The sequence below is a fragment of the Athene cunicularia genome, assembly GCF_003259725.1.
Source record: "Athene cunicularia isolate RWA chromosome 17 unlocalized genomic scaffold, athCun1 chr17_part1, whole genome shotgun sequence".
Taxonomy (NCBI): Eukaryota; Metazoa; Chordata; class Aves; order Strigiformes; family Strigidae; genus Athene; species Athene cunicularia.
Window position 1 is genome coordinate 1,586,559 of NW_020799122.1, and position 23,785 is coordinate 1,610,343.

A 23,785-nucleotide genomic window follows, 5' to 3' on the forward strand; every position below is an offset into this window, starting at 1 on the left:
GTATTATAAAGTTGAATATCATAGAAAACTTATAAAAGTTAAGGTTTTACATCTGCCAAATGTTCTACTAAAATAAGGGAAAATACATCCAGGCTTGGTAATTGAATAAAATGAAAAGAACAATGTTTATTTCAGAAATCTAAAGAATGAAAAGAATAGTAAATTATCAGAGAGGAGGAAAGAAGAGAACGGCTACCCAAAGCATTTCAAAATTTGTGTGGTTGGTTGGTTTAATCTCTCCCTTTGTGACAGAGCCTGGGAAGAAGAATTACTTACCTGTCACTTTGCCTTCCTTAATGAGCCATTTCACAAGTAGGGTTGTGTTTTCTTTCCTATCTTTCTGCTATTTCTCTTCCTTTTGCCTCTGTCCAAGATAAAAGCATGTCTGGTTCTTAGGTAGGGAGGGGTATTCATACTGTGTGTTCTTATCTTACAACTTTATATATAAACTGCTCCAAGATTGGAGTGACAGTGTAAGACAGGTTTGAAGTGTTGGGCCGGAGCCAGTGATTCCTTGCCTGCACGCTCTGCTCTGCATGTTCCAGCAGTAGGAACAAGCTGCATTATTTTATTTCAAACTGTGCTCAGCGGAAGCCAAGACCTTGTAACTGGAAACGTACCAAACTGCGAATTCTCAAAGTAAAGTGAGGGTGGTGTGGTGGTGAGAGGGATTGGTTTCTTTGTTTGTTTGGTTGTTTTTTTTTTTTCTTGTTTAGTTTTTTTTTAACAAAAAAGTGGAAGGCACTTATTTGCGGGTAATTTCTTTTAACTTTGAGACACATGGCACGCTTCATACTTAAGGCTTGAATTTAATATCAGGTAAGAGAAAGAAAATTAAAAGTCCTGGATTGAAGGTCTTTTATGGTGGAACGAATTCTGTGCTCTAATACATCATATCAAATTCAAATTTTGATTCAAAATATCCTTAATATAGTCAAGTTTAATAAGATTTAGAGGTAAATGAATGAAGCTGTGTTTATTAGCTATTTTATAAACCATGTGTACTGAATATGGAAAAATTATTGCTTTCTTAATTTTTTTCTTTTTCCTACAAAAGGAAACTCCAGATAATTTTTCAAAATGTTAAAGCAATTATTCATATTAAATTTCTTCACGTATTCTGTGGTCTAACTACTCGTGAAAATCCAGATATGAACCAAAATGCACAAAACCCTTGTGCTTGGCAGAAGACCACCTGCTGGTGGGAGCATGCTGTTGCAAGAATGAGAGCAGAGCTTTCCTTGCACCCAGCCTTCTCTGGTCCATCATAACTTGCTCATGCAGCCCAGCCACAGCAAGCCCTGTTAACCATTTGTGGTAAGGGCAGCAGAAAGTCCTCTCTCATTATAAAAAGGTGGCTTCCATGAAGCCTGATGACTCTGAAAAGAGTTACACTTGTGAGTTTCTGTGATGTTTCTGTTTGGCTCCATCATACTGAAGTGAATTCCTTTACCTAATTTTACTCTTTATTTTTTGAGTGTTAGTACAAAGCAAAAAAAACCAAAACCAACATTCTGACATGGCTGCTCCTCTGCTCCTGGGAGCTGAGAGCTTGCTGTGTCACTTCTTCCACGTCACGGAAAGCTCTGGTACACAACCTCTTGCTCCCTGCTCTAAGGAAATGCTGGTCCTTAGGAGAAGACAACCTGTGATGAATACCATTCACCAATGTCCTTGTGATGCAGAATGCCTCAGAGCTTGCACAGTTCTTGTTCTACAGCAGTCCTACAACTACTGTTCTAAATGTGGGAGCGCTTCCCTCCCAGGAGCTCTGTGCCCGTCCTTGTGACCTGCCAGTCTTGACCTTCATACACAGCCTTTGCAACAGCCCACTTCAATTCCTGCGCAGCTCAGCCTTAAGCTTTCTTCTTTGTCTTTAGTCCTGAGTAATGCAGGAAAAGGATCTTCCAGGCACACAAAAGGTGGTCATTTTTGCCAGGATATGTTGCACGTTTGTAGCCACGTAGTGCATCTGCAAAGCCGTGCAGTGTATACGCATCGGGGGAGAGAGTAAAATGCACTGGAAAATGGCCCGTTGTAATTCAGCATCAGTTGATCACTTTTAGATGTGTGACAAAATCCCATTGATTTCATTTGCTCAAATAAGGCTTTTTAGAGCATTAAATACAAAACTGCGAAAAGTGAATTACTGAGTTGGTGTCTGTCTTACACAGCTATCTTTTTACATTCTCTAGCAACAGCTGCAGGAAGCTGAGGTAGTGGAACTAATCTTATTTCAAAATGCAGGATTCCTATAGTTTTGACAGTTGGGCATTTCTCAGGCTGCCTTATTATTAAGTGCTTGTTTTCTGTATGGCAATCACTAATCAGGTGAGGTCTCCAGCAAATATGCTATTTCTTTTTTTATGAGCCCTTATCTTGGCAGAGTTGAAGGACAGTGCTGGTGCTTACCCATGGTAGTATGTTATTTGAATTCATGCCAGATAGCAAGGTGGGAGTACATCTCAAAAATAAGTGACAGGTTCTGCTCAGATGTCTGCAGTGTTGAGCATTATGTCTGTTTAATCTTTTCTTGCTGAGTTTTAAAACCAATGGGAGGGGGGCTTGGAAGGGGCCTTCTTGGATTCCTGAGTTCACTCCTCTACAACGGCAACCATGTTATATAATAATGCCAGGAAATGATCCATTTGATCCTCATAGAAACGATTTTTAAGTAAGAATTAAATTTTTAAACAATATTTTTTTTTTCCAGACATCTTTTTGATTTGGAGAACAGAAACAGAAAACATAAAGGATTTAGGAATATAGAGGAAAAACTACAGTGGGAAAGCACGCCCTTTTTTTCTGCTGCATATTTTGGAGCTAGGCTATGCCTTTCATCTAATCTGTGAGAGAGGAGCATCATCTCTAGTAGGAGTAATATAAAGATAAGTTGAAATATAATGGGATAGGGATAAATCTTTTTGTGAGTCATATAGAATAAATTCAAGATTTGGTAGCTCCTAACTTTTGCTTTAATTAGTGACCCAACATACTAATATTTCCATCCCATATGGACCATAAAATAATATACAGGTACTTGCTCAGATTCTTCCTGGACCCTGTCTGCTTCCAAGATGCCATTTCCTTGGGATGGCGGTTCAAATCTAGTTGGCATTCTTGCCTAGTCTCGCTTACGGAAACACGTTATCAGCACTGGGGTACTTTTGAGCTTTGTGCACCCTCTTGTTTTGACATTTGCCACATCCAGCAGTGCTGAGGTGAGGAGTGACTACAGCCTTCAAGGGAGACAGAAGTGAAAATCCAAGGGATATGAAAAGGCGGATCAGACGAGACTGTACCTCCAGATTTTTATCAGTATGTCTTGAGAGAGTTTAGTGAAATTGTGGAGATACTGAAGTGGGTGTTAAAGATGGATGGAGATGAAACAGTACTATTTGTGCAGACGAATGTCACTGATTCATGAAAATTTTTGGCCAGATTATCTATGGTTCAGTATGGTAAGGAATTGGTAAGGAATACAGGCCAGGAGATGGACATAATAGATAAGACAGAAACCCGAGATGCAAATAGATTTTTGTTTGCAGTCGTGGTAAGTGGCGCTACTGTACCACAGTGAGCAACTGTGTAGAGAAGCTTCAGTGCTGCACACCAAAATGCAGCTGCTGAATTCTGAAGAAAATAAGATCAAACTAGATTCTAGAAAAAGGAACAGAGGAAGAGATATGAACCTGAAGAATAAGATCTTATTTCAGAAATTTTTTTGGAGTTGAAAGTTGGGTGTGATAGCATTCTCCCTTAAAGAAACTACAGTTCTTGGAGCTATTTTTTTATGAAAAAACTCGAAGCCTGTCACAATGAGGACTAGAACTAGTGAATTCATAGACAAAGGCTGCTGGGGAAGAGTAAATATGACCTTTGCAAAAGAAATCCATGCCCTAAATCTTAAAAATATTTAAAAATTTAGGTAAGATTCAACAGTGTTGAATTCTTCAAAGCTATTAAATTTTCATGACATAGGAGAGTTTGATCCTCTTGAGGGTAAACAACTCGCTAAAAGGTTGAGGGAGTTAAGAGTGAGAAAAAATTACCAGCTTTCCTAATCCTGGAGTTTCTAAACAGTCCAGTAGTGCTGACTGGAACCAGTTCGATGTCCTCATGAAACACAGTTTTTAAAAAGGGGTGACAGTGTTGTAGCTGTCATTCTGTTGCAGAGCATGGATAAATAGGAAACGGTGATTATGGGAGGAAACACTTGTAACCGTGTAAGCAATCATGGTCTGAATAACTGAAGTAATTATTACCACTCGGAAAGAGATGCTGGAGTTTTTTCTAAAAAGAGAGATTGATCTATGAAAATGCCAGCTTATTACTCAGTTGAAGACTTAGAAGCCAAGAAATTATTATGAAGGGAGTAGAGACAAAAAAGAGGGCATAATGCCACTAGATATGTTCATGGCTTGCCCACATTGTGAATATTGCATGAGTTCTTATCTACTCCAAATAAAAAAAAATGATAAAGTAAACCAGTGAAGAGTACAGAGAAGGGTAACAAGAACAAGCAAATATACAAAATAATCTCTCATTTCAGAAAATCTGGGTAGATTAGAGCTCTTCGCTCAGCCTGATAAAGACACTAAGGAGGCAGTGAACTTGACAGCAATCCAGAAAATCATGTGTGGCCCTTAGAAGATGAGGAGGAGATTTTTATTTATCTATATTTTTTTTTTGTCTCAAAACGCTCAAAGCTCAGAGCACACATTAAAGCTGTGACGGAACAGGCTCAAAATGAAGAGGCAGGGCAGCGCTTTTCAATTCATTGGCACATGAAGTGTGAACTGCAAGCTGGTGGGGACTGAGAAAACGGGAAATACCAATTTTATTGATGGATGTGTTAATCAGTGGTTTTAGTAATTTGTGTCGACCACTGTTGGACAGAACACTGGGAGGCAAGGGATTTTTCATCTGGTTTAGAAGGCCATTCTTTTCCTTGGGTTTTCCTTCGGTGATAGGGATGATCTGAACTCAAACCCACTATTAAACAGACAGATTGTTCACATATTTTAGCCACAAGAACAATATCTCGCAACTAGGTACAAGGTATAGCTTTAAAATTCTGGCTTTTCAACTTGAGGGGTTTTATGTCTGAAATTTTTATCACTGAGGTCCCGTGTGGGTTTACACCTGGCGTACTGGGTCAGGTTTTAAATGATTTTTAAAAATCTGTGTCTGTTTTAAGCTGTAAATTGCAAGTATTTCAGTTCATCTTTACAGTCACTTTTCTGCTGGGAAAAACACCTGCTTGCAAAAGCTCATACCTCACTGTGGTTCTTAGCCGAACCACACTGGAGGGGAGCACAGTAATTCTCCCCCCAAATCCATCTTCCTCGGTGCGTTCTCACTGCTTATCCAGATCTGAATTGTTCAGAGGCTTAAAAATAACACATACAGCATGTCCCTGCCTTCCATCTTCTTGCCTAATGACCTGCATTTTAATCAGAAAACCCGTTCTGTTACTTAAGGAAACTGCCTTGGAATTACATACAGACTTTGGCGCTGAGCTGCAGCTGATTTTCCCCGACATGGAGCCGTAAGAGACTGTATTAGCTCATCTAGACCATTTTCTTTGCCAGTCGTGGGCTCCCTGTGACGAGGTGCATCATTCAGTCTGTCTGAATGGAAATTAATAATAATGAGGATTTTTTTTTTTTATAGGTTACCTCACATCTAACTGGATTAGGATTAATGTCACAAGTCGTCTTTGCTTAGTTTCATCTCACACAACTTCAGGCCCCCACAAGGACCTCAGTCCTTTAGAATTTGTCTTTTTGGTATTTGTAAGCAGTGTTCTTCCTCCCTCCTCTTGTCCAGACCAGTGCTATATGCTCGGTTTCATCATACCTTCAAATAACTGGTAGGCTCTTGTCGTGAGACACATTTTGAAAACGATCCTCAAGTGAAGCACATCGTGGTCCTTGTGCTGGGTATCACTTGAGATTAAAAGACACTCTAAACTGCACAACACTGTCAGGGTGGGTGTGATTGCCTGTCACCTCTTAGTCTTTTCCTTGTATGTGTCTATTTGTATGAGTGTTCGGAGTTATTTATTTATTTTCTATTTTCCCAAATATCTGTGTGTTCACGTCCTCTTCTTATGATATTTTGACCATAGCGTTTGCTGGGATTTCCTTATTGAGGATTACTGCCTTCTCCATTTTAATATCCTTAGCGATTCTGACGAATATCCTGCTTATCTTCTTTTCCAAATTATTAATTATTGTTTGAAATGGGATTGAGAGATTTCCTGCAAAGCTCTGTGAGGATTCTCCCCATGGCTTGACTGGCACTTGTGTTTGCTATTTGTGATTTTTTTTTTTCATTCAGTACCTGCCAACATCAAAACTATTCTGAATGAGTTTTAAAAAATGTAACTGAGAAATTCAGTGGATCAAATGTCGAAGGGCAAGTAGATAAAAATCTGTTTTAAATAATAAAAATTAATCACTGAGTTTAATATGATGTATTCTTCAGAAACGTATGCCACTCACACTGTATCTTCCTGAATTCAAATATTTTTTCAGTTTGTGTTATAATTTCAGTGCAGTTTTATGATATTTAATGGGTGGTGATTACCAGGATTGGGGGATTTGCCTTTAATATTTTTTATTTCTCTTTGTGTTTTCATTTCCATGTTTCTGTTGCTTATAGAACACTGGGTGTTCTTTTGAGGTTTTGTTTGTTGAATGAATCATGTTCGCAGCTGCTTACAAAGTCAGTCGAATGACAACCACCATAAACCAGTCATGCTTCACCCTCCAATACCTTTTTTTTTTTTTTTTTATTTTTCTTCTAACTTTACCTTTCGAAGCTTGTTTTTTGTCTTATTTATGATCCTGTTTTAATATGTGTTTTTCAGTTAACTGCCTGCATTCATGGGTCTGCAGCTATGCTCTACCCGATGTTCTGGCAGCATGTTTACATTCCTGTTCTGCCCCCACATCTATTGGACTACTGTTGGTAAGGCTATATATATGTGTGTATGTATATATATTTTATATATGTATATATATCACTTAGATTCACAACAGTTTTCACATTTCCGTATAGTAAGTCTTAAGTCCTCTTATGATGCAACTGTTACTCTAAAAATATAGAGGCATATTAAGGAAGCAACCAACTAGTGAGTGAAAAAAATTATTTTCATGGCAAGATATAATTGTCTATCAGCATGTTGAAATACGCTAATAGGAGTGGTTACTATGGAATGCTGCAAACTTAGATATTGTGTAATTAAAATCTGTTTTCAGCGTATCTGTGTTAAATGTTAAAATTTGAATTGAGACTCCCGACAGTAGAGGATGCAGTGGAGAAGATATTCTCGTTTTTCTGCTTTCCTGAACTTTTACTGGGGGTGAAGGGGAAGCTGTTCATTTCCCTGCAGTCATCATTTATAATCAGCCCATGTCTAGAATATGGTATTTACCTCATGTAGGGGGATGGATATAAACCTTTCAAGAGCTTAGTCATTATTTTGATGTAACCGATTTTGGTACAGCCCACGTAATGGCAGAGCTGGCTCTGTTTCGACCAGGAGCTTGGGCCAGTTGCCCACCTGAGGTTCCTTCCCACCTGTTCTGTGATCCCACACTGTCCAGGTGGCCTGAGGAGCCTCCTTATTCAGTGCTGGGCTCTGCAGGTGAGCGTGTCGTCAGGCCGGTGCCTGGGACTCCGTGGTTAGAAGTCTGTCTGCAATGCCCCTCAGACAGCCTCTCAGTTTTTACTTTCTTTTCCAGGGCAGAGTCGAGCAGTTTAGCCCCATCAGCCATGACTTCTCTCCCCTTTGCTCTGCACAGGAATGGTGCATGAGCACTCTGAGTAGTTAACAGAGAGGCAGTTTAAGATGATGCTGCTTTTAGTTGCCCAGCTGATAGTTACTGCTTCCCATGCTCTGTGTGTGACTTGCCCTTTTTTATCCCCGCTGTGTACGTAGCAGGGAGGTGAAGTTCACCCAGAAAGAGTGGCCTTACCTCGGGCTTCCTAGAAAAGTTACTTGCAAGCCACGTTAGAGACTTAATGGAATTGTTGCCTGGACATACAGGGATGGAGTTAGTAAGGCCAGAGCTTGGCTGGAGTCAAACTGAGGGATGTGAAAGATAACGAGAGGCTTCTACAGGCCTTGAGGTGAAAGGAAAGCGCAAGGAAAACGTGGACCTGCTGCTGCATGGTCGTGCAGCCAAGGGATGAGGGACTCGGTGCCTTTGCCTTCACTGGCAGGGCCTTGCAGGGCTCTGCCTAGCGGGAATGTTTGTGGGAGTCGGGTGCTTAAAGCACTTTTGGGAATGATTTGAAAACCTAAGAAGAGCCTCCCTCTGCTCCCTAGCATTTTAAAAAGTCCTCCTCAGAAAAAAAACAAACTTACTGTGCCATACGATACCACGCTTCAAGTGTGGCTTAGTGTGGAGGTTGGCTTGTTTCCTCAGAGTGATCGTGTTCCGGGTGACGCTTTCTCTGCGTTTAAGCAAGAGTAAGGAACCAGCCAGGACCACTTGCATTTTTAAGCAAAGTGCTGGGAGCTGAAACATGTAGATTTAAAGGAAGCTTGTTCCACTGCAGGTGATGTAAATGTTAAGTATGTGCCTATGTGGAGGATACACAGAACGGAACCTAAAAACTCTTCTCTCCTGTCGACATGAACCTTCAATTTACTCCCTGCCCAGGAAGGGCAGATCCTCGCCATTTGCACTGCCAGCAGGTGCCCTTTCTCTGCATAATGGGCTTCGCATGTGTAATTAACACGTGAAGGCTGCTGCGCCAGCTTTTCCTTCAGGTGCATGCTGCTAGGAGTTTTCAGGACAACCGTGTGGACCACAAGAGGCTTTTACGTTGGGTTTGGAGATTAGGTATTCATCGACTTTCTGACAAAGACATGTTAAAAGGGGCAAAGTCCAGATCCCGCACTGGGGAGCAGAAGTGTGCGAAAAGCAAACACTTGGGCAGTGTACCCGAGGAAATAAAGGCACAAGTCATTGAGCTCTACTGAATGAATTCTTTCATGGCATAACACCCTGTCCATATAACGAATGAGCCAGCTAGTGTGTGAAAAGTATGATTAAAAAATGTACAATTATTAGGCAGATTGTAATTGCCTGCTCACAAATACAACAACTGATTGCCTTAGCCAGATAGGAACGTTAATTGGAGAGGTAGCTACGCACACCGTGATTGAATAAGTCAATTTAGCAACAATTTCTGTGCCATAAATATATTTCTCAAAATAGAGTCCATCTCTTTTGTAACCATGTGAACTTAGAGATGTCATTTTTGTCTAGGAGGACTGAGAAACCAGCTCCCTGCTCTCTGCTTTAAGGTGATATTATTGCTTATTGGTAGTCAGCTTCTTAAGGGAAATGACCTGAGATTATTTAATATGAGTTTGATTTTAATTATTGTCTGCTTTTTTTTGTTTGTTTTAATATTACTTAAGAATTGTAAAGAGTTGAAATGGAAACAGAATTTAAAGTAATAAGAAGTTTTCAGTTCTTAGGAATACAAAATATCAGGTCCATTCAGTTGACTGTGTCCGTTTATTGCCTCTGTTGTCTGATGCTTTTGAATCTTCTCTTGCTTATCTGAAAATCACAGGAGGGTACATAGACTGTTTTACTTGTGATCTTTGAAAGCTTTTGGAAAAAAAGTATATTCCACCTGAGATGATTTGCTTTCAGTCATTTGAGTCACAGTGGAAACTTTTCATATAAAGGAAACTTCTAAGGTCCCGACTGATACACTGACAGCTCCATGGTTGTGAAATTTGAAATTTGTTGTATTGCCTGGGGAGGGACGGGGAATGCAACAACTACTGGATCTTTCCAGAGGCACGGAAAGGTGGAATAGCTCTCCGCAGAGAGCGAATGGGTAGAATAACTAACTCTTCTCCTGCCACTTGAAGACCCTTGAAGTAGGAGGAAGTTCAGGCTGGGTGTGGAGAGTCCCTGGTAGCTGCTTCCCATTTCCCTCTTGAAAGGATTTTTTTAATCTTAATATTTACGTTCACCTGCATTCCTCATTCACGAACCTAACCACAGAATTGGAAATGCCAAAAGACTGTATCTTCCAAATGTTTGTCTTGGATGCACTTGCTCTTTGTCAGTGGTAGCGGTGTGGTACCGTGTACATGTATCTGGAATTTCTTCAGTCATCTGATCCCTATCATTTATATTAATTGAGGGTGGGAGGGTGAGAGAGGGGAAGCAAGGGGACGAGTGCTATCCTTTATTCTTATTTTTTAATTAGGTACCATTCTTTGATATATTTTCAGCCCAGGGAAAGATTTGGGGTGGAGGAGACTAGAAATTGGTGGGAATCCTACCATTAGATTTCACACCTTAATGCACAATTGCTTGTTCCTTTGAATACAGAGCAACAGAGGGAACATATGAAGCACTGCTGGTTGTTTTTTGGGGTTTGTTTTTTTTAAAAGTACATGCCAGCAGGTGCCAAAAGTACTGGTTAATGAGATACTGTCACCAAGCATCAGTAGCCAAGCACATACAACTAAGTAAATTTGGCCAGATCTTGTCCATCTATTTTGTTGTTGGGAATTTAAACATTTCTTGATGTGAAAGAAACAGTCTTACGAATTTTCCTCACTACTACTTCCAGTTTGTTTTTCATGTGGCATAAAAACACTCCCACTGTGTCTGTTTTCTTCCTTTTTGCGCTCAGTGTCTGTGTTTAAAATTAGCCTGTAAGAAAAAACCTGTCTTTGCTGACCTGGTAACGGGGCTTACTACGTCCTCTAAGTCCCAGAGCATTGTCACTCGGGTTATTCTGTGAGCTTTCACCAGAAGCAACAGTATATTTTCTGTGGTGATTGAAACAGTCTTTTATATTAGATAGGCTACTTAGCGGCCAACATTAATATATTCTGAGAGCCACCTCCTTAGAGCACCCTGGCACAGCTGCTGAACAAACGTTTCTATTGGTGCAGTTGTCCCTTTCTCCAGGAGGTTTTTTTCACTCCCTTTCTGCTGTTTTCTAAATCTGCATATAGTTCAATATGCTCCTGTAAGTAGGTGGAGGGGGTAACTGGAGGGCGAGTACTCCTGCTGCTCAGGAAACAATGATTCCTTCCTCATGAGCCTCTCGGTAGGCATTTCGATTTAGCCTGGTACATCTGTGTACTCACTAAAAGCTCTTGTAGTTGCTCTTCTGGTTTCTTAGCTGTATGTTTTCCACATCGTTCCAATTTATACAGTCAAGTTTCTGATTTGCATCAATTACCCCAATAAATTCCAGATTGAATTCTGTTGCATTTCGGTGAGTAATCTGAAGAGAAATCAGGAGGCTCCCTTAGAGAGTAAAGTACTACTGGTGTGAACGAGCAACACATTCAGTCAGTATTTGTACATCAAGACTCGAATTTGGTAAATGTGATCTAATCAATTTTCCTGGAACAATGAAGCAAAATGGTGCAAATCCCTGTGTAGCTGTAAACTATGAACCTGTTTGAGATCCTTGGGTTTTATATTACTTTTTCTGGTGAATTGCAGCATTTTTTAAGGGTGGGTTTTTTTCACTTAAGAGGAAATGTCCCTCTATTTCACCTACTTCTCTTCCAATTAGTAGTTGCCCACCTCTTGGGAGCATAATTAAGAGGTCTCTAGTTAGCCTAAGGAAACGAATTAAAGAAATTGTAAAAATGCAACTGTAATAAATGGGCAATATATAGCCATTAAGTCCACAATATCCATATTCATGCTTATGCATTGCTACTTTAATGATTTGATATTTACCTATATAACTCATTTGATTATAAATAACACTGGTTGCATCAGGAACCACTGTAGCACGAGAGGAGTAATAACCTTTCTCTTTGTTCCAAAAGACTTAGGCAGGCTTTTTGTTTAAGCAGTAAATATGCACAGTCGAAATTGATACTTCTTAATTTTGCGCTTAATGAATATTGGCTGCCATCAGACAACTTTGAGTAATGAGTAGTTGTGGTTGTAAGAAGCTTCAGGACTGAGGAAGTGTCAAGTAGTGGGTAAAGGCTGGTCTGAAGGGCAGTCCTTAGTCTGCGTGGGTCCCAGGAGGATTAAAGCTTGGGCAGTGTTTCTCCTGCTCGTACGAGCAGTGAGTCGTAGTGAAGTTCACGTAAAAGTATTGTAAATAGCCATCTAACCTGCCAAAACGTTAAAACCTGCTTGGGCGTTTCATGGCTCAGGACCTGAATAGCAGCTGGGCAGAACTTTTACTGTGTGCTCTGAACGGGGCAGAGGAGGCACCCAGCGTTCCCCGGGACAGGCTGGAACCTGAATTTAAGTGACGGCATGTGATAAACACGTGATAAAGGAAAATGGTGATAGAAGCAATTTATGGAGCCTGACGTGAACCTTCAACGTTTACTTTTAGGTGCGTTTCCTTTTCAGTTAGATTGATGTGATGACAGAGGAATATAATCTCTCTGATAGATTTTATTGAAATATTTATGCTTTTTACCAGAATTATATTTTATTGAGGTTATTTATGAAGCTTGCTTAATTAACCTTTTGGGAGTATAAGGATCTATCATGAGTATAAGGAGCTATCACGGTGAATTATTCTTAAAATACCTTTGCTTTTGCTTTGCTGTTCAAGTGTCAAAGTGACCAATAGTGATCAATAGTGACAAAGAAGATGAATTTTGATAAAATTAAGTGTTCAGATAATTTGATCTTTGTTATCTGTGGAGAAAGCACTTTAAGATGCACACTCGGATGGTGAACAGTCATGGTTGTTTTAAAGCAGTTTTGAATAAACAAATTTCCCACAAACGCACCTTCAGAAAGAAGTGCTCCACAGGTGCATCCCCGATCCGCTTTCCCCACGCCTGTCACCTTTCACACAGACTGACGCCTGCACGTGTTTCCCTGGGTTCTCTGCTGGGAGGTTTGTGGATGTCTCCCATTTGTCACTCCTCTTTGGCGCCTTTCAGCCCTTACAACCAATGGCTTTTGTGGATAAAACGGAGTTAATTTCTTTTCATATATTCCCATAATCAGGGAAATTCTCTGTTAGTCTTCAGATCTAATCCATTTCTAAATGATTTGTTTCTTCTGCTTCATGTCTGAAATGTGGCCGTTCTTACTCATCTGTGTGGTTCCAGGCATCTTTGCCCAAGCTCTGACCGGTCAGTCTTTTCCCTCTGACTTTTGTAAGCCAAACAGTTGTTTATAAACATTGAAAAAGTTCTTACAGGACTTATTTTTGTATGGTTTTGTCAACTTTCTTCATTTACCCTCTATTTTCCTCATCTTTTCTTCAGCATCAAACATGCTATTGATCTTCTGGAGCCCTTCATAGCCTGTTCCTTGGCTGCTTGTCATCTCTGCACCAGAGCCGTGTCCCAGTGCCCCCTGATCCCGTTCTTCACTCAGGTGTTAAATGTTTCTCAGAGAAATACCTGATGTCATCTTCTGTGCTCTGCCTCATGCCCTCATGGAAATCTCTGCAACTATTTGTAAAACACAAATATTTTGCAAAACTGGCACGTTATGCTTTAACAAATTACTGCTTCAGAGTTTCCTTTTTTCATCTCGATCAGCAAAACCTGAGCTGTGTTTCCTATCAGTGGGTATGCTAAAACCGCTCTTTGCAGTTCTGTAATATCAAATTGTCCCTCCTGCTTTCTCCTGTCTGTCCAGGTGTGTGCACTCTACAGCCCATTAAGCACCTGACTGGAGTCCTTCAATGTTCAGCAGTGCAAGTTTAAAGAAATAACAGCTTTCAAAACACTGCTGAAGTCGGGTTACTGCAGCCTTTATGCAGTCCCTGTAGTAGTTTTATATGCTGTGTTGCCTCTACGTGTAACGTCTGTCACTAGGAAATTGAAAAGATGGTTCAGTGCATCTAAAGCTGATCCATGTATCTTAAGCCCTGTCTTTCCTGTAACTCCTTAGGATCTTAGCAAGGGTGCGTGGTTTTAAGGGTTTAGGCATTCTTCTTATTCTTTTGTTGATAAACTGGAGGATTGAAAAATGGACATGATACAGTTAATTAACTTTTACAGGTTCAGATTTTCCTGCGCTTGGTGTCAGACTCTACTTTTGGACACGTTAATAAATGGCTGGTTTTCTGGAATACTGCACTCTTCCTGCTTCCTTTCATTACATTAGCCAAGGTTCCACTAGATGAGACATTTGCAGTCTTAAGACTTCCTGCCGAGGTTCAGACTTTGTATTTTTGAGATTGAAGCTGTCGTGTTCATGAAACTACTTAATTAGAAACACATTCATTTCAGTGCATGCTGGAGGAGTCTTAAGCAGCATAGCCAGGCACACAGGGAAGTTGAGCATTTGTGCAGCTGGCAGCTGAACCAGTGGTTTATACTTTGAATATAAAATTACTGGGTATTTTCTTGCTCCTGGAATGTGGCCATGAAGAATTGTGGGTGAAAGAGATAGTGTTTGTCACAGATAAAACAGGCAAAAAGACAAACAAAAATACTCCGTAGCTGAGCAGCAATCCATACGTACTGAGCGTGTATCATGGTGTATGGTGAAAATTTCTGTCCAGGAACTGGGATGTATGTTCTGGTTCTCATCTGTGGAATTCCCAAGGAAGCAGAACCCTCAGTATGAGTTAGTTTGTGGTTTCACGGTGCCCCTGGGCTGTCCATCCCAAGGTGACAGAGGGGGTGAAGCAGTGCGGGGGCATTTGTGCCAGCCTGGGTACTCAGTGAGTCGTAACGTGTTCTACAAATGAACTTGTGAGGTTTTTTTAAAGTTACATTTTTTTTCTTGTTGAAGACAGGAAACATGTGTTTTCTGGTAGAATGTCTAATACAGAGAGGCTGCTTCCATCTCCTGGTACAGCATCCAACAGAGTAGCAGGTTTGGGGAGTGTATTAGTAAACATGATAAATATTAATATGTGTATCAGTAGGATTTTTTTTTTTAAAAGGTATTTCTCATTAAAATGAGAAGCAGAGTGATTTTTGCTGGTCTGGTGTCTTGCAGTAGTTTTTTCAGCACTGTACTTCTCTTACTGAGCAGTAGGCACCAGTTTATGAAAGCAATATGGAAGATATTTTAATCCAAGGCAGTACAGTGACATTTCTCTGATTTTTTTTTTCATCTGAAATTGAAAATGAGCTCTTTGAGCTTCTGTATCCAAAATGAAATGAGGCTCTATTTTAAAAGTTGTGTCTGTCTGTGTGCTTTCCGTTTAACAGGCAGTATATGCCATATTTGCAATTAGCAGCTTTGGCATCCTCTTTGATGTGTTCTAATAAGCAGTGCAAATATAAGCTTTCCCCGATTAGTTGAGTGGGAGTCCTGTAATAAGCTTAATATTAGAAATACTGTATACACAGAGATACAACTTTCATTCAGTCTTCTTGTGGGATATAGTCCATGTTGGTGTTTGCTAACACCATGGAAGAGAAGATGGGAAAGATCAATCTTTCTCTTAAACGTTAGCGTTCTGTTTGATAACAGAAGTATCACACCTGTGTCTGAGGCTGCAGATTTGGCCTCAGAGCCTCTTGGTGTATTTACCTCTTGTGTTCTGAAGAGAATAATGGCATCAGTGTAATTCTGGAGTTTATCAAAAACTTCAAAAGTAATTTTAATTTTTTCTTTAATAAATGTAAACATTTTAAGATTTATACTTAAATGATTTTAAAATGTGTCTGGACCCATATTCAAAGATTTTAAAACTTGTAGAACCGGATGATACGTATTTGTTAAATTAACCATTTGAGACTACAACAGGATCAATTTTTTTATAGAATAATCCTGGGAAAAAGTCTGGGTATTTTTTTTTGAAAATTGTAATAAGACATTTTGTTTTTTTTAAAAAAAGACCCAAATATTCTAGATATGTTTAATAGCTGTCTTTATGTATCTGTCTTAACTTAGCCACTTAGAAATTCTGGTCAGAAAAATTCAGGTAAGAAAAATTCAAGTGTTACAGCAGTGATAGGACAGTGCATGGTAAAAAAAGTCTTTCAAATATGGAACAAAATGTGGTTTGTTTATACGTATATTTATGTGTATATATATATTTTTTTATTTTTTTTTTCTAAAAGCAAAATCTAATCCAGTATCCTGGTATTTTCCTGCAGCTAATTTTAAATCGTATGTGTTAATCCGGTGTTATGAGAATGTAAAACTAGATTTTTTTTTCCTCTTTGCAGTGCCCCAATGCCCTACCTCATTGGAATACATTTAAGTTTGATGGAGGTAAGTCTTTCTCACCATTTCTGAAACTATATATAGTTTTATGATGTAGAGCCAAATTCTGCACGCAATTATACATTCATTCATATGCTTAAAAATGAAATAATCCTGTTAATTTGGGAGTGCTGAGAGAATTGAAGATAAGCATACATGAAAATGTTAAATCTTAAGGGAGTTTTATTTGATACCTTATACTCTGCAGGCACACTTTCTGTTTGCAGTTCAGCAGTCGGTGACGAGCTCACGTTGTGTTCCCCTCTCCATCCTGTTGCTTCATTTAATCAGTTTATTGCCTTGGTTTGACTCTGTATTCACAAAGGCAGAGTCGATATTAAACCGAAATGTTGACAGTTACAGTTCTCTTTTCGGCTTTTGCAGACAGATTGTAATTTTTTTAATGTTCAAAAGATCTGAAAAGAAGGAACTTGCTGTTAATGTTAACACAAAGCTGGCAGAAAACCAGCCCTCACAGAAATCTTCACATATAAACAATTCAGAGTAATTCATGTGACTTTTTAAAAACTCTAAAAGTGGAAATCGCACATTTGCTTTTGCTTCCAGTACTGGTGAAGCAGTTGATGACTTTCCTCAAAAGTATCTGGAGGACAACATAAGCTATTAATTTAGATCCCTATGAAAATCCTAGTCCTTATTAATTGTGCCCCTTCACGCAGGAAGTCTGAGCAACGTGTGTCTGCTCCGTGTGGGAAGAGGTGTCCTGCCCAGAGAGCGCTGCCTCTTTGTAGGCTCTTCACTGAGCGGCAGTGTCCAACTGGTGGGAGTTACAAACGCCCTTAAAGTGCATTGACCCGTGCCCGTTGTAGGTACCCGCACTTGGAGATTCAGGCTCAGTGGTTAGGATCCATAACAACTCGCATCGCGTAAACTAACGCGTATTACTAGAATCTTTGTTCTTATGTTGTCGATAAAAATGTGTAATTTCTCTGGGAATAGTGATCAAACCTATTCTTTCAGTAGGGCATACATATGTACTAATGATCCTCTGTGTGTGTTAAAGCTTAGATAGTGTGCTGTGTAACTTCCCCCTTTTTCCAGTGTTAATGTGAAGTAATTTTAGAAGTCCCTTTTTTTTCCTGAGAAGCTAGCTGGAATATACAGGACCTCTTTTTTTTTTTCTTTTTCTTTCTTTACCATCCTGGGTACAGATTATTTTTTTTAATGCCCTTTATATTGCTAAATAAAGTACAGAATTGCAGCACAATGTGTTAGTGAATAAGCAATTATTTTAAAAGTCAACATGTACGTTTGTTTGCACATCATATGCTTATGTTGGTGGGGTTTCTGATAATTATCCTTGAATACTGCATAGACAGGACCAAAATGATATCTGCTAAGAAATAGTCTAGCATATATTTTTCACATTGGTCAAGAAACTTTCTGCCCTGTATCTGTACCAGGTCGTCACTGGCGTGCTGCTTACAGCGTCTGTCTGCTTGAAAAAGAAGGAAGAGACCTGGTAGAGGATGGGACAGTGTCTCAATACAGATACTTGTTGGCTTTCACCAATATTTTTGCTCACGAAGAGCTATGTGGTTAGCCTGGCAATGGGTACAGAAAAAAAACCCAACCTTAACAATTATACCTTGGAGTTGCTTTGCATGAAGTCTCACTCCTGCCTTGCTGCATAAACCCACACCTCTTCCTTTGTCTCAGTTTTTCAGATTGCAGGGCTCTGTAGGCCTTCCAAACTCCATCTGTAAAAACTCAAAAAAAGGAGTTGTTCTTGGAGAAGCCAATTTTCATCCGTTTTAGTAACTTGTGAAAAAATCTGTTTAGTACTAAATCCAGTATGGCTTTTGAATAGCCGGAGATTCTGGAACACAGACACACTTTGGCAAAGTACAGTTATTCAAAGTGCCTCATGAAATAAATTAAATAAATAAAACAAACTGTCTTCTCTCCTCCCTCTGCTCTTAAGGATAAATTGAATACTTCCAGATAGAATTGCATCTTCCAGCTAACTGTGCTTTTTCCACTGAAAAACAAAATAAAATCACATGGTGGGCTTTTGTATCTGTTTGTTGGCAAGTACTGCGTAATTTCTCTGTGCCTTGGGCAAAGGAAAGGTGACATTTGTCAAATGAGCTAGACAATTACTAGTTTACCTCTTTGCCTGTTTTTGATGCTGAAAGCTTACTCTCTTTGTCTTTTTCTTCATATGTAAGTATAAAATTGTCTGGTTTATTTGTTAGTATAGCGACTTAGTAGCAATTTTTTTTCTCGTGATCTAGCAGTTGCGTATTTTTAAAAATACAATATATTAATTTTTCCCTATCACAATAATTTTCTAAACTACCACTAGAAACTACAGTCATTATTCAGTCTTAATTTTTCTTTCAATCCTGAAATTTCAGCAAATAGATCTGTAAAAGTGTTTTGTTAATTCACGTGTTCTACTTTCAGGATAAGGGATTAATTCCCCAGTCTTCTGTTCAAGTTAAGGCAGGTGGACTCTTTATCTACTGTAGAGCCCCATGGGAGTAATTGCAGTTATATATAGGCTCATGGTTCTGCTCCAGCAGCTCTGGTTGCAGAATTTGTCGTTGTTGCATAAATGTTAGTGGAAGCCTAAACTTGTGCAGAGAAAGCTGTGCTGTAAAGGGGAGGGTGAATTTGGAATGTAGGAAAAAAATTATTTTCTAGCTTTAGCGTTGGTTCTGTGGGTTTTTGCTATCCCTATCTTGGAATGGGTCCTCTGGAAGAGATACAACAGAAATGTTAATGATTTTAAACAAAATACACCCTCTGTCTCACCTCGAAAGCTTTTGTCCAAACCATTTTGTATCTCAAAGTTAGTTTGCAGTTTCCCGTGTTACACAGGGTCTCTGTAGAAGGAGCAGTTATTTTAATGGAAAATGACAAATTTTTCTTATGATTAAAATATCAAGCATATCCATTGACTGTTAAATCTAATTTGCTGTGACTGAAATGTTCTCCAGTGAGATAAGATAATCTCCTGTTGTAGGTCAGAGGGCTCCAACTGATTTATGAGGGAAAATCTTGGTGGAAAATATAGAGCTGTGTTCTGTGCTCTTATTTTTCAGCTTTTCTATCATCACCTAGTTAGTCATTCTTTATAAGATTTCCATTTAGCAATCCATAAAGTGACTTCAAAGAAGGCTAAAAGTTTATAAGCTGTTGGATAAGCAAGGCTGGAGCTATCACATGAATAATGGAACATGCTTACGGAACTAATTGAATTCATATTAGATGAAGATAAGTACTTAGTACTGATAAATAATGAGATAGGAAAATGAAACTCTCAAATGAACACATCCCTTTCATAATCTTGTTTTATTTTCTACCTGCACTCTGCATGCTGGTTCAGTGTTCAGATTACATTAAATTGACCTTTGTGTTATACGTGGTGTCAAACTTCGCTGGCAGCCTTTTACATTTTGTCATAGTAAACGATTGTTTCAGCAACTGTTTCTGTAGGAAAGGTTATTAGTGTGATGGCGCTGATGGAAGAGGAATGCCCTTGACCTAGTAGACTACCTATTGGAATTTGGGCACATGTGGCTTCGATTAAGCAGTGGGGATAGTTCTGTTCAGCTGTCAGATGCTGGGCTGCTGGCAGCACACTCTTCTGTGCCAGGCTTCCTGCCAGTCAAGTAACAATGACGCCCACCCTTCTCGTGCTCTGTTCAGGCCACAAACCCCACCTTTACAGTTAATAATAGAAAAATAGTTCTTACACTTTTTTTTTTTTTTTAAATATTCCAGTCACTCAAGGACTTTTTCTGGGACTTCTGAATTTTAATTCTTGCAAGATTACCCAGAATGAATTTGGGTGTGAAACTTCACGTTACGTTTGTCAGAATGATTTTTTTTTTTTTCTAACGTTTTTCCTAAGCATAAAGGACAGTTGTGCGTCTCATAAAACCTGTATGAGCTGATTTTTGGTTTATTTTCACCTGGTATGAGTAAATATGTTCGTGTTAGGAAAAGATTCGCTAAAGCTGACGCGGTGTTTCATGTGGTAGGACACGGGGGCTGGTCTCACGTAGCGTCGATGGTCTCTTCCTCCTGCGGACAGACGGATGGAAAGCTGTGTTCAGTGCTCTGAACCCCACACACGTGTTCTGGAAGCACTTTTTGCCCTACTTACCTGATCTTTCTCAGGGAAACGTGCAGATGCTGGGTTTGCGATCCAGCCTGGTAATATGCCAGTTAGTGTGCACGGAGCCTGAGCTAACGAACTCTGAGAACCAGGTCACACCAGCTTGGGCTTAGTCCTGGCAGTGCCACGTGGTTTCCCCCTGCTGCAGAAGACACCCCGAGAATTCCTTGGCCACCGGCATCTTCCAGTGGTGGTGTTAACTGCTAACTGTACTTTTTGATAGGGGTGAGGAGTAATATTTAGCTTTTCCCATCCATTTATACTTAGTAAATCCCTGCCTTTTCTAGCTGTAACTGAAGTGTAGCTTTTTTTTTCAGGGTTTAGATGGAGAGGTTATATATATATATATATATGTAAAAAAAAATTTTTTATATGTATATATACACACACACACTCTTAAATCCAGGTCTTAAAAAATTAAATGTAATTTAGTCCCAAGTGTTATAAATATGGCTGTACATGGTTTCAGGAGTATTGCTAAAAAATGCATTTAAAAAATATGACAAATTGCTTACAGAATTGTCTTTTAACCAATTATTGGAAAAATGAAACTAATAACTGTGTTTTAACAAGATATTGGGGGGGGGGAAGTTTGAAGGGTAAGTTTTAAGACAGACACACGCTGCAGTAAGTGGAGAAAGCTTTTCCTGCTGCCACACAGGAGTGTTAGAGCAGCACTAGGGGCGTCTGTCACCGGGTTGGCAGCAGCTGCTTGTGATGAGGACCCTGCACATGGCTGGGGGGGCAGGATCGGGGACTGGGGGCAGGCTGGGAGCTGGGCGGAAGAGTGGGAGATGCACGGGAGGGGGCCACAGCCCACCTGCTGCGCCCAGATCAAAGGGCCGAGAGGTCAGGGGGCACATCCAGCCTAACCAGATTTGTCTGCTGAATAGCTATTTCAGATTGTAAATCTAAGGGTGATTTCATTAAGTCCTTCTGGCTGCTGTTGGGGCATGAAATAATAAAATTTTATATCCGTTGCCTTTCCTGCTTCTGGCAGCCAGATTGACACATTGTTGTCTGCAGTGTTGTGGTGTTTTTTTCTTAAGAAAATAAATGGAAACTATTAACTAAGTAGAGACAAGTCATTAAGCAAACGGATTTTAGACTTGTTGTGAATCGTACTTTCATAATAATTTCAAATATAACGTACCAACTAGCCACGAAGAATGTTAATTTTAAAGAGCTTTATCTTTCCAAAAGGACTGGTGGGAGCTGCACTTTCTTTTTTCTGTTACAGCATTTTTTAATATGTTGATCACATTTGTATCTGGTTATGAAACCTCATGATCCACTGGGTTTATGTTTTGGCACCCATTTAGCCATGAAGTTATGCAAACCTCTGGTTTTTGAGGGGGTGGGGGGGTGTTTTTTGATTTTTGATTTTTTTTTTTTTTTTTAAATGAACTATAAAATTGTTCATCTGAAAGAAGTTTAACTCAGGGTATTTTTATGGTAGGAAATGCAAAAAACTGTCAACTGTAGACAGTGATAATAAAATAACATTTAGTATAAACCGGTGTTAGTATTATTGACGATATTGCTTCTAGCGTGTGATCGGAGTGAGACGGCAGAGCGCCCCGTATTACTTCGATTAGAATATAGTTTCTCGTTGTTTTTGCAAACTTTCACATAAAACATTTAAATTACTTCAAGTGTTTGGCTGCTTGTGAGCCGGACAGACGCACTAACTGCTGCTTATTTACTGACCTGGTGTTTAAGGCCCCCTGGAGTTTGTTTGAAAAGTTAAGAGATTTTCACAGTAAAGGTGCCATTTCTGAAATTTAAAGTGCTCTTTTCACCAGGAGATAAGTTCTCTCTGATTAAGTCAGTAATTCTTACTAAGCCATGTTTATAGAGGCCATAAACAATGGGTTCAGTGTGCTTGTTAAACCAGCTTTCCATACCTCTCCACTCTTTTAAAAAGAGACATTTAAAATAAAAGGCAGGTGTAGATGTTAGTTCAATTTGATGGTTTTTAGATGATTAATTATGGCTACAAGTAATTTGGTAAGGATGGTTAAGAAAGGTTTGCAGTAGTGATATGTGATGCACATTTCCACTGAATCATTTCTTTTGACTTGGCAAATCCCTAGTCTGTAGTAAATTTAGATAAGGAAATTGTAATGTTCATATTTCCTCTTGTTCTTTGCTTCTCCGCATTTTTTTTTTTTTTCAGCAAAATATGGACATAATGAATATAGTCCTTTCTGTTTCACAGGTATCACTTAATTTGTAAAATTCTGTTTAGGTATTCTGGAAGTTGTGAAATACGGAATGTGACTGTATATGGCTTAGTGGCTGTCCCTTCATATTTTGAGAAAATTATAACAACATGCAAACTGTACCTGTGAAAATGATCTACATGTAACTGCGATTCATAGAGTCCAGTGGGCTTTAATGTGTGAAACCCAACAAGAGAATAAATACTTTTATTTCCAGGTCAGTTGGGCTGGTAGGTGGCTACATTTAGCGAAAGAACCATGGGATTATTTGACAAAAGCCTTTATATCTGACAACACCTTTATCAAAAAGGAAAGATGATAAAAAACAGATAAGGATTGAGATGGACTGGTCAGTCTGCATTTCTTCAGGATGAGCCACAATTGGACCATTGAGAAATTATAGTTTTTCAAATGTATTGCGAGACAGATGCTATAAATCAAGTGAGTCTCAAGCGTTTTATTAAATTTGAGGGTTTGTCTCCAGGGAAATCCACTGTCTTAATACGATATTGAGAAGTTTTAAAGTAAAGTTGTGCTCTGCACGCTGTAAAGGTGTAGCACAGCAGAGTTTAACGTTCCTTTGGATACAGTCGTTTCTGGGCCACGGGTGGAGGAGATTACGTTGATCGGCATTTCTAGTCCCTGCACCGTGAGCAACATCCTTTTGTGTTAAACTCCGTGGCAGATACCTGCTTGTCACGAGCCTGTTCTGCGCTACAGCAAACCCCAACATTTTGCTGAAGGAAAGGTGCAGATTCATCACCAAAGTCACACAAACACCCATTGACAACTTCAAGCACATGCTTGTTGCTTCTTCAGCAAGAATCAAGGGAAGGTTTTAATTCCTTCTGTCTTGTCCTACTAGCACTCGATTTTGACAAGCTTCTGGCTTTGGTTAAGTACGTTGCAAGACCTTTTTGTTGGAGCTTTTAGACTCCTCTGAGTATAAGTGAGATTTTTAATTTTCTGAAACAGGAAGGAGCAAATCAGTTTGTCTGGTGCTTCCGGACTCCTAGAAGGAGCAAGACTCCTGGATTGCTTTAGAGTTTATCAGATGCAGCCAACAGAGTGACCTTTGGTTCCTGAAATGCAGAGGAAAGTACCTGGCTTGTCATGCACTACTTGTGCTTTTTATATGGAAAGCATTAAATGTTATATTCTTCCATTGAAGTTAAAGAAATTTCTCATGGAAGACCTAAACTTAAATGTCTACAAAGTGTTTTTTATAGTTG

General features: G+C 39.4%; 1 protein-coding gene across 1 annotated transcript in view; it reads left to right on the plus strand.

The window, feature by feature from the left end:
• The window catches only part of DENND1A (DENN domain containing 1A), a 228,893-nt gene that overhangs the window by 120,166 nt on the left and 84,942 nt on the right, over nucleotides 1-23,785 (plus strand). The window contains exons 10-11 of the mRNA XM_026860635.1: nucleotides 6,878-6,978; nucleotides 16,142-16,187. Of these exons, the coding sequence (XP_026716436.1) occupies nucleotides 6,878-6,978; nucleotides 16,142-16,187 (147 nt within the window). The remainder of the gene's footprint in view (nucleotides 1-6,877; nucleotides 6,979-16,141; nucleotides 16,188-23,785) is intronic.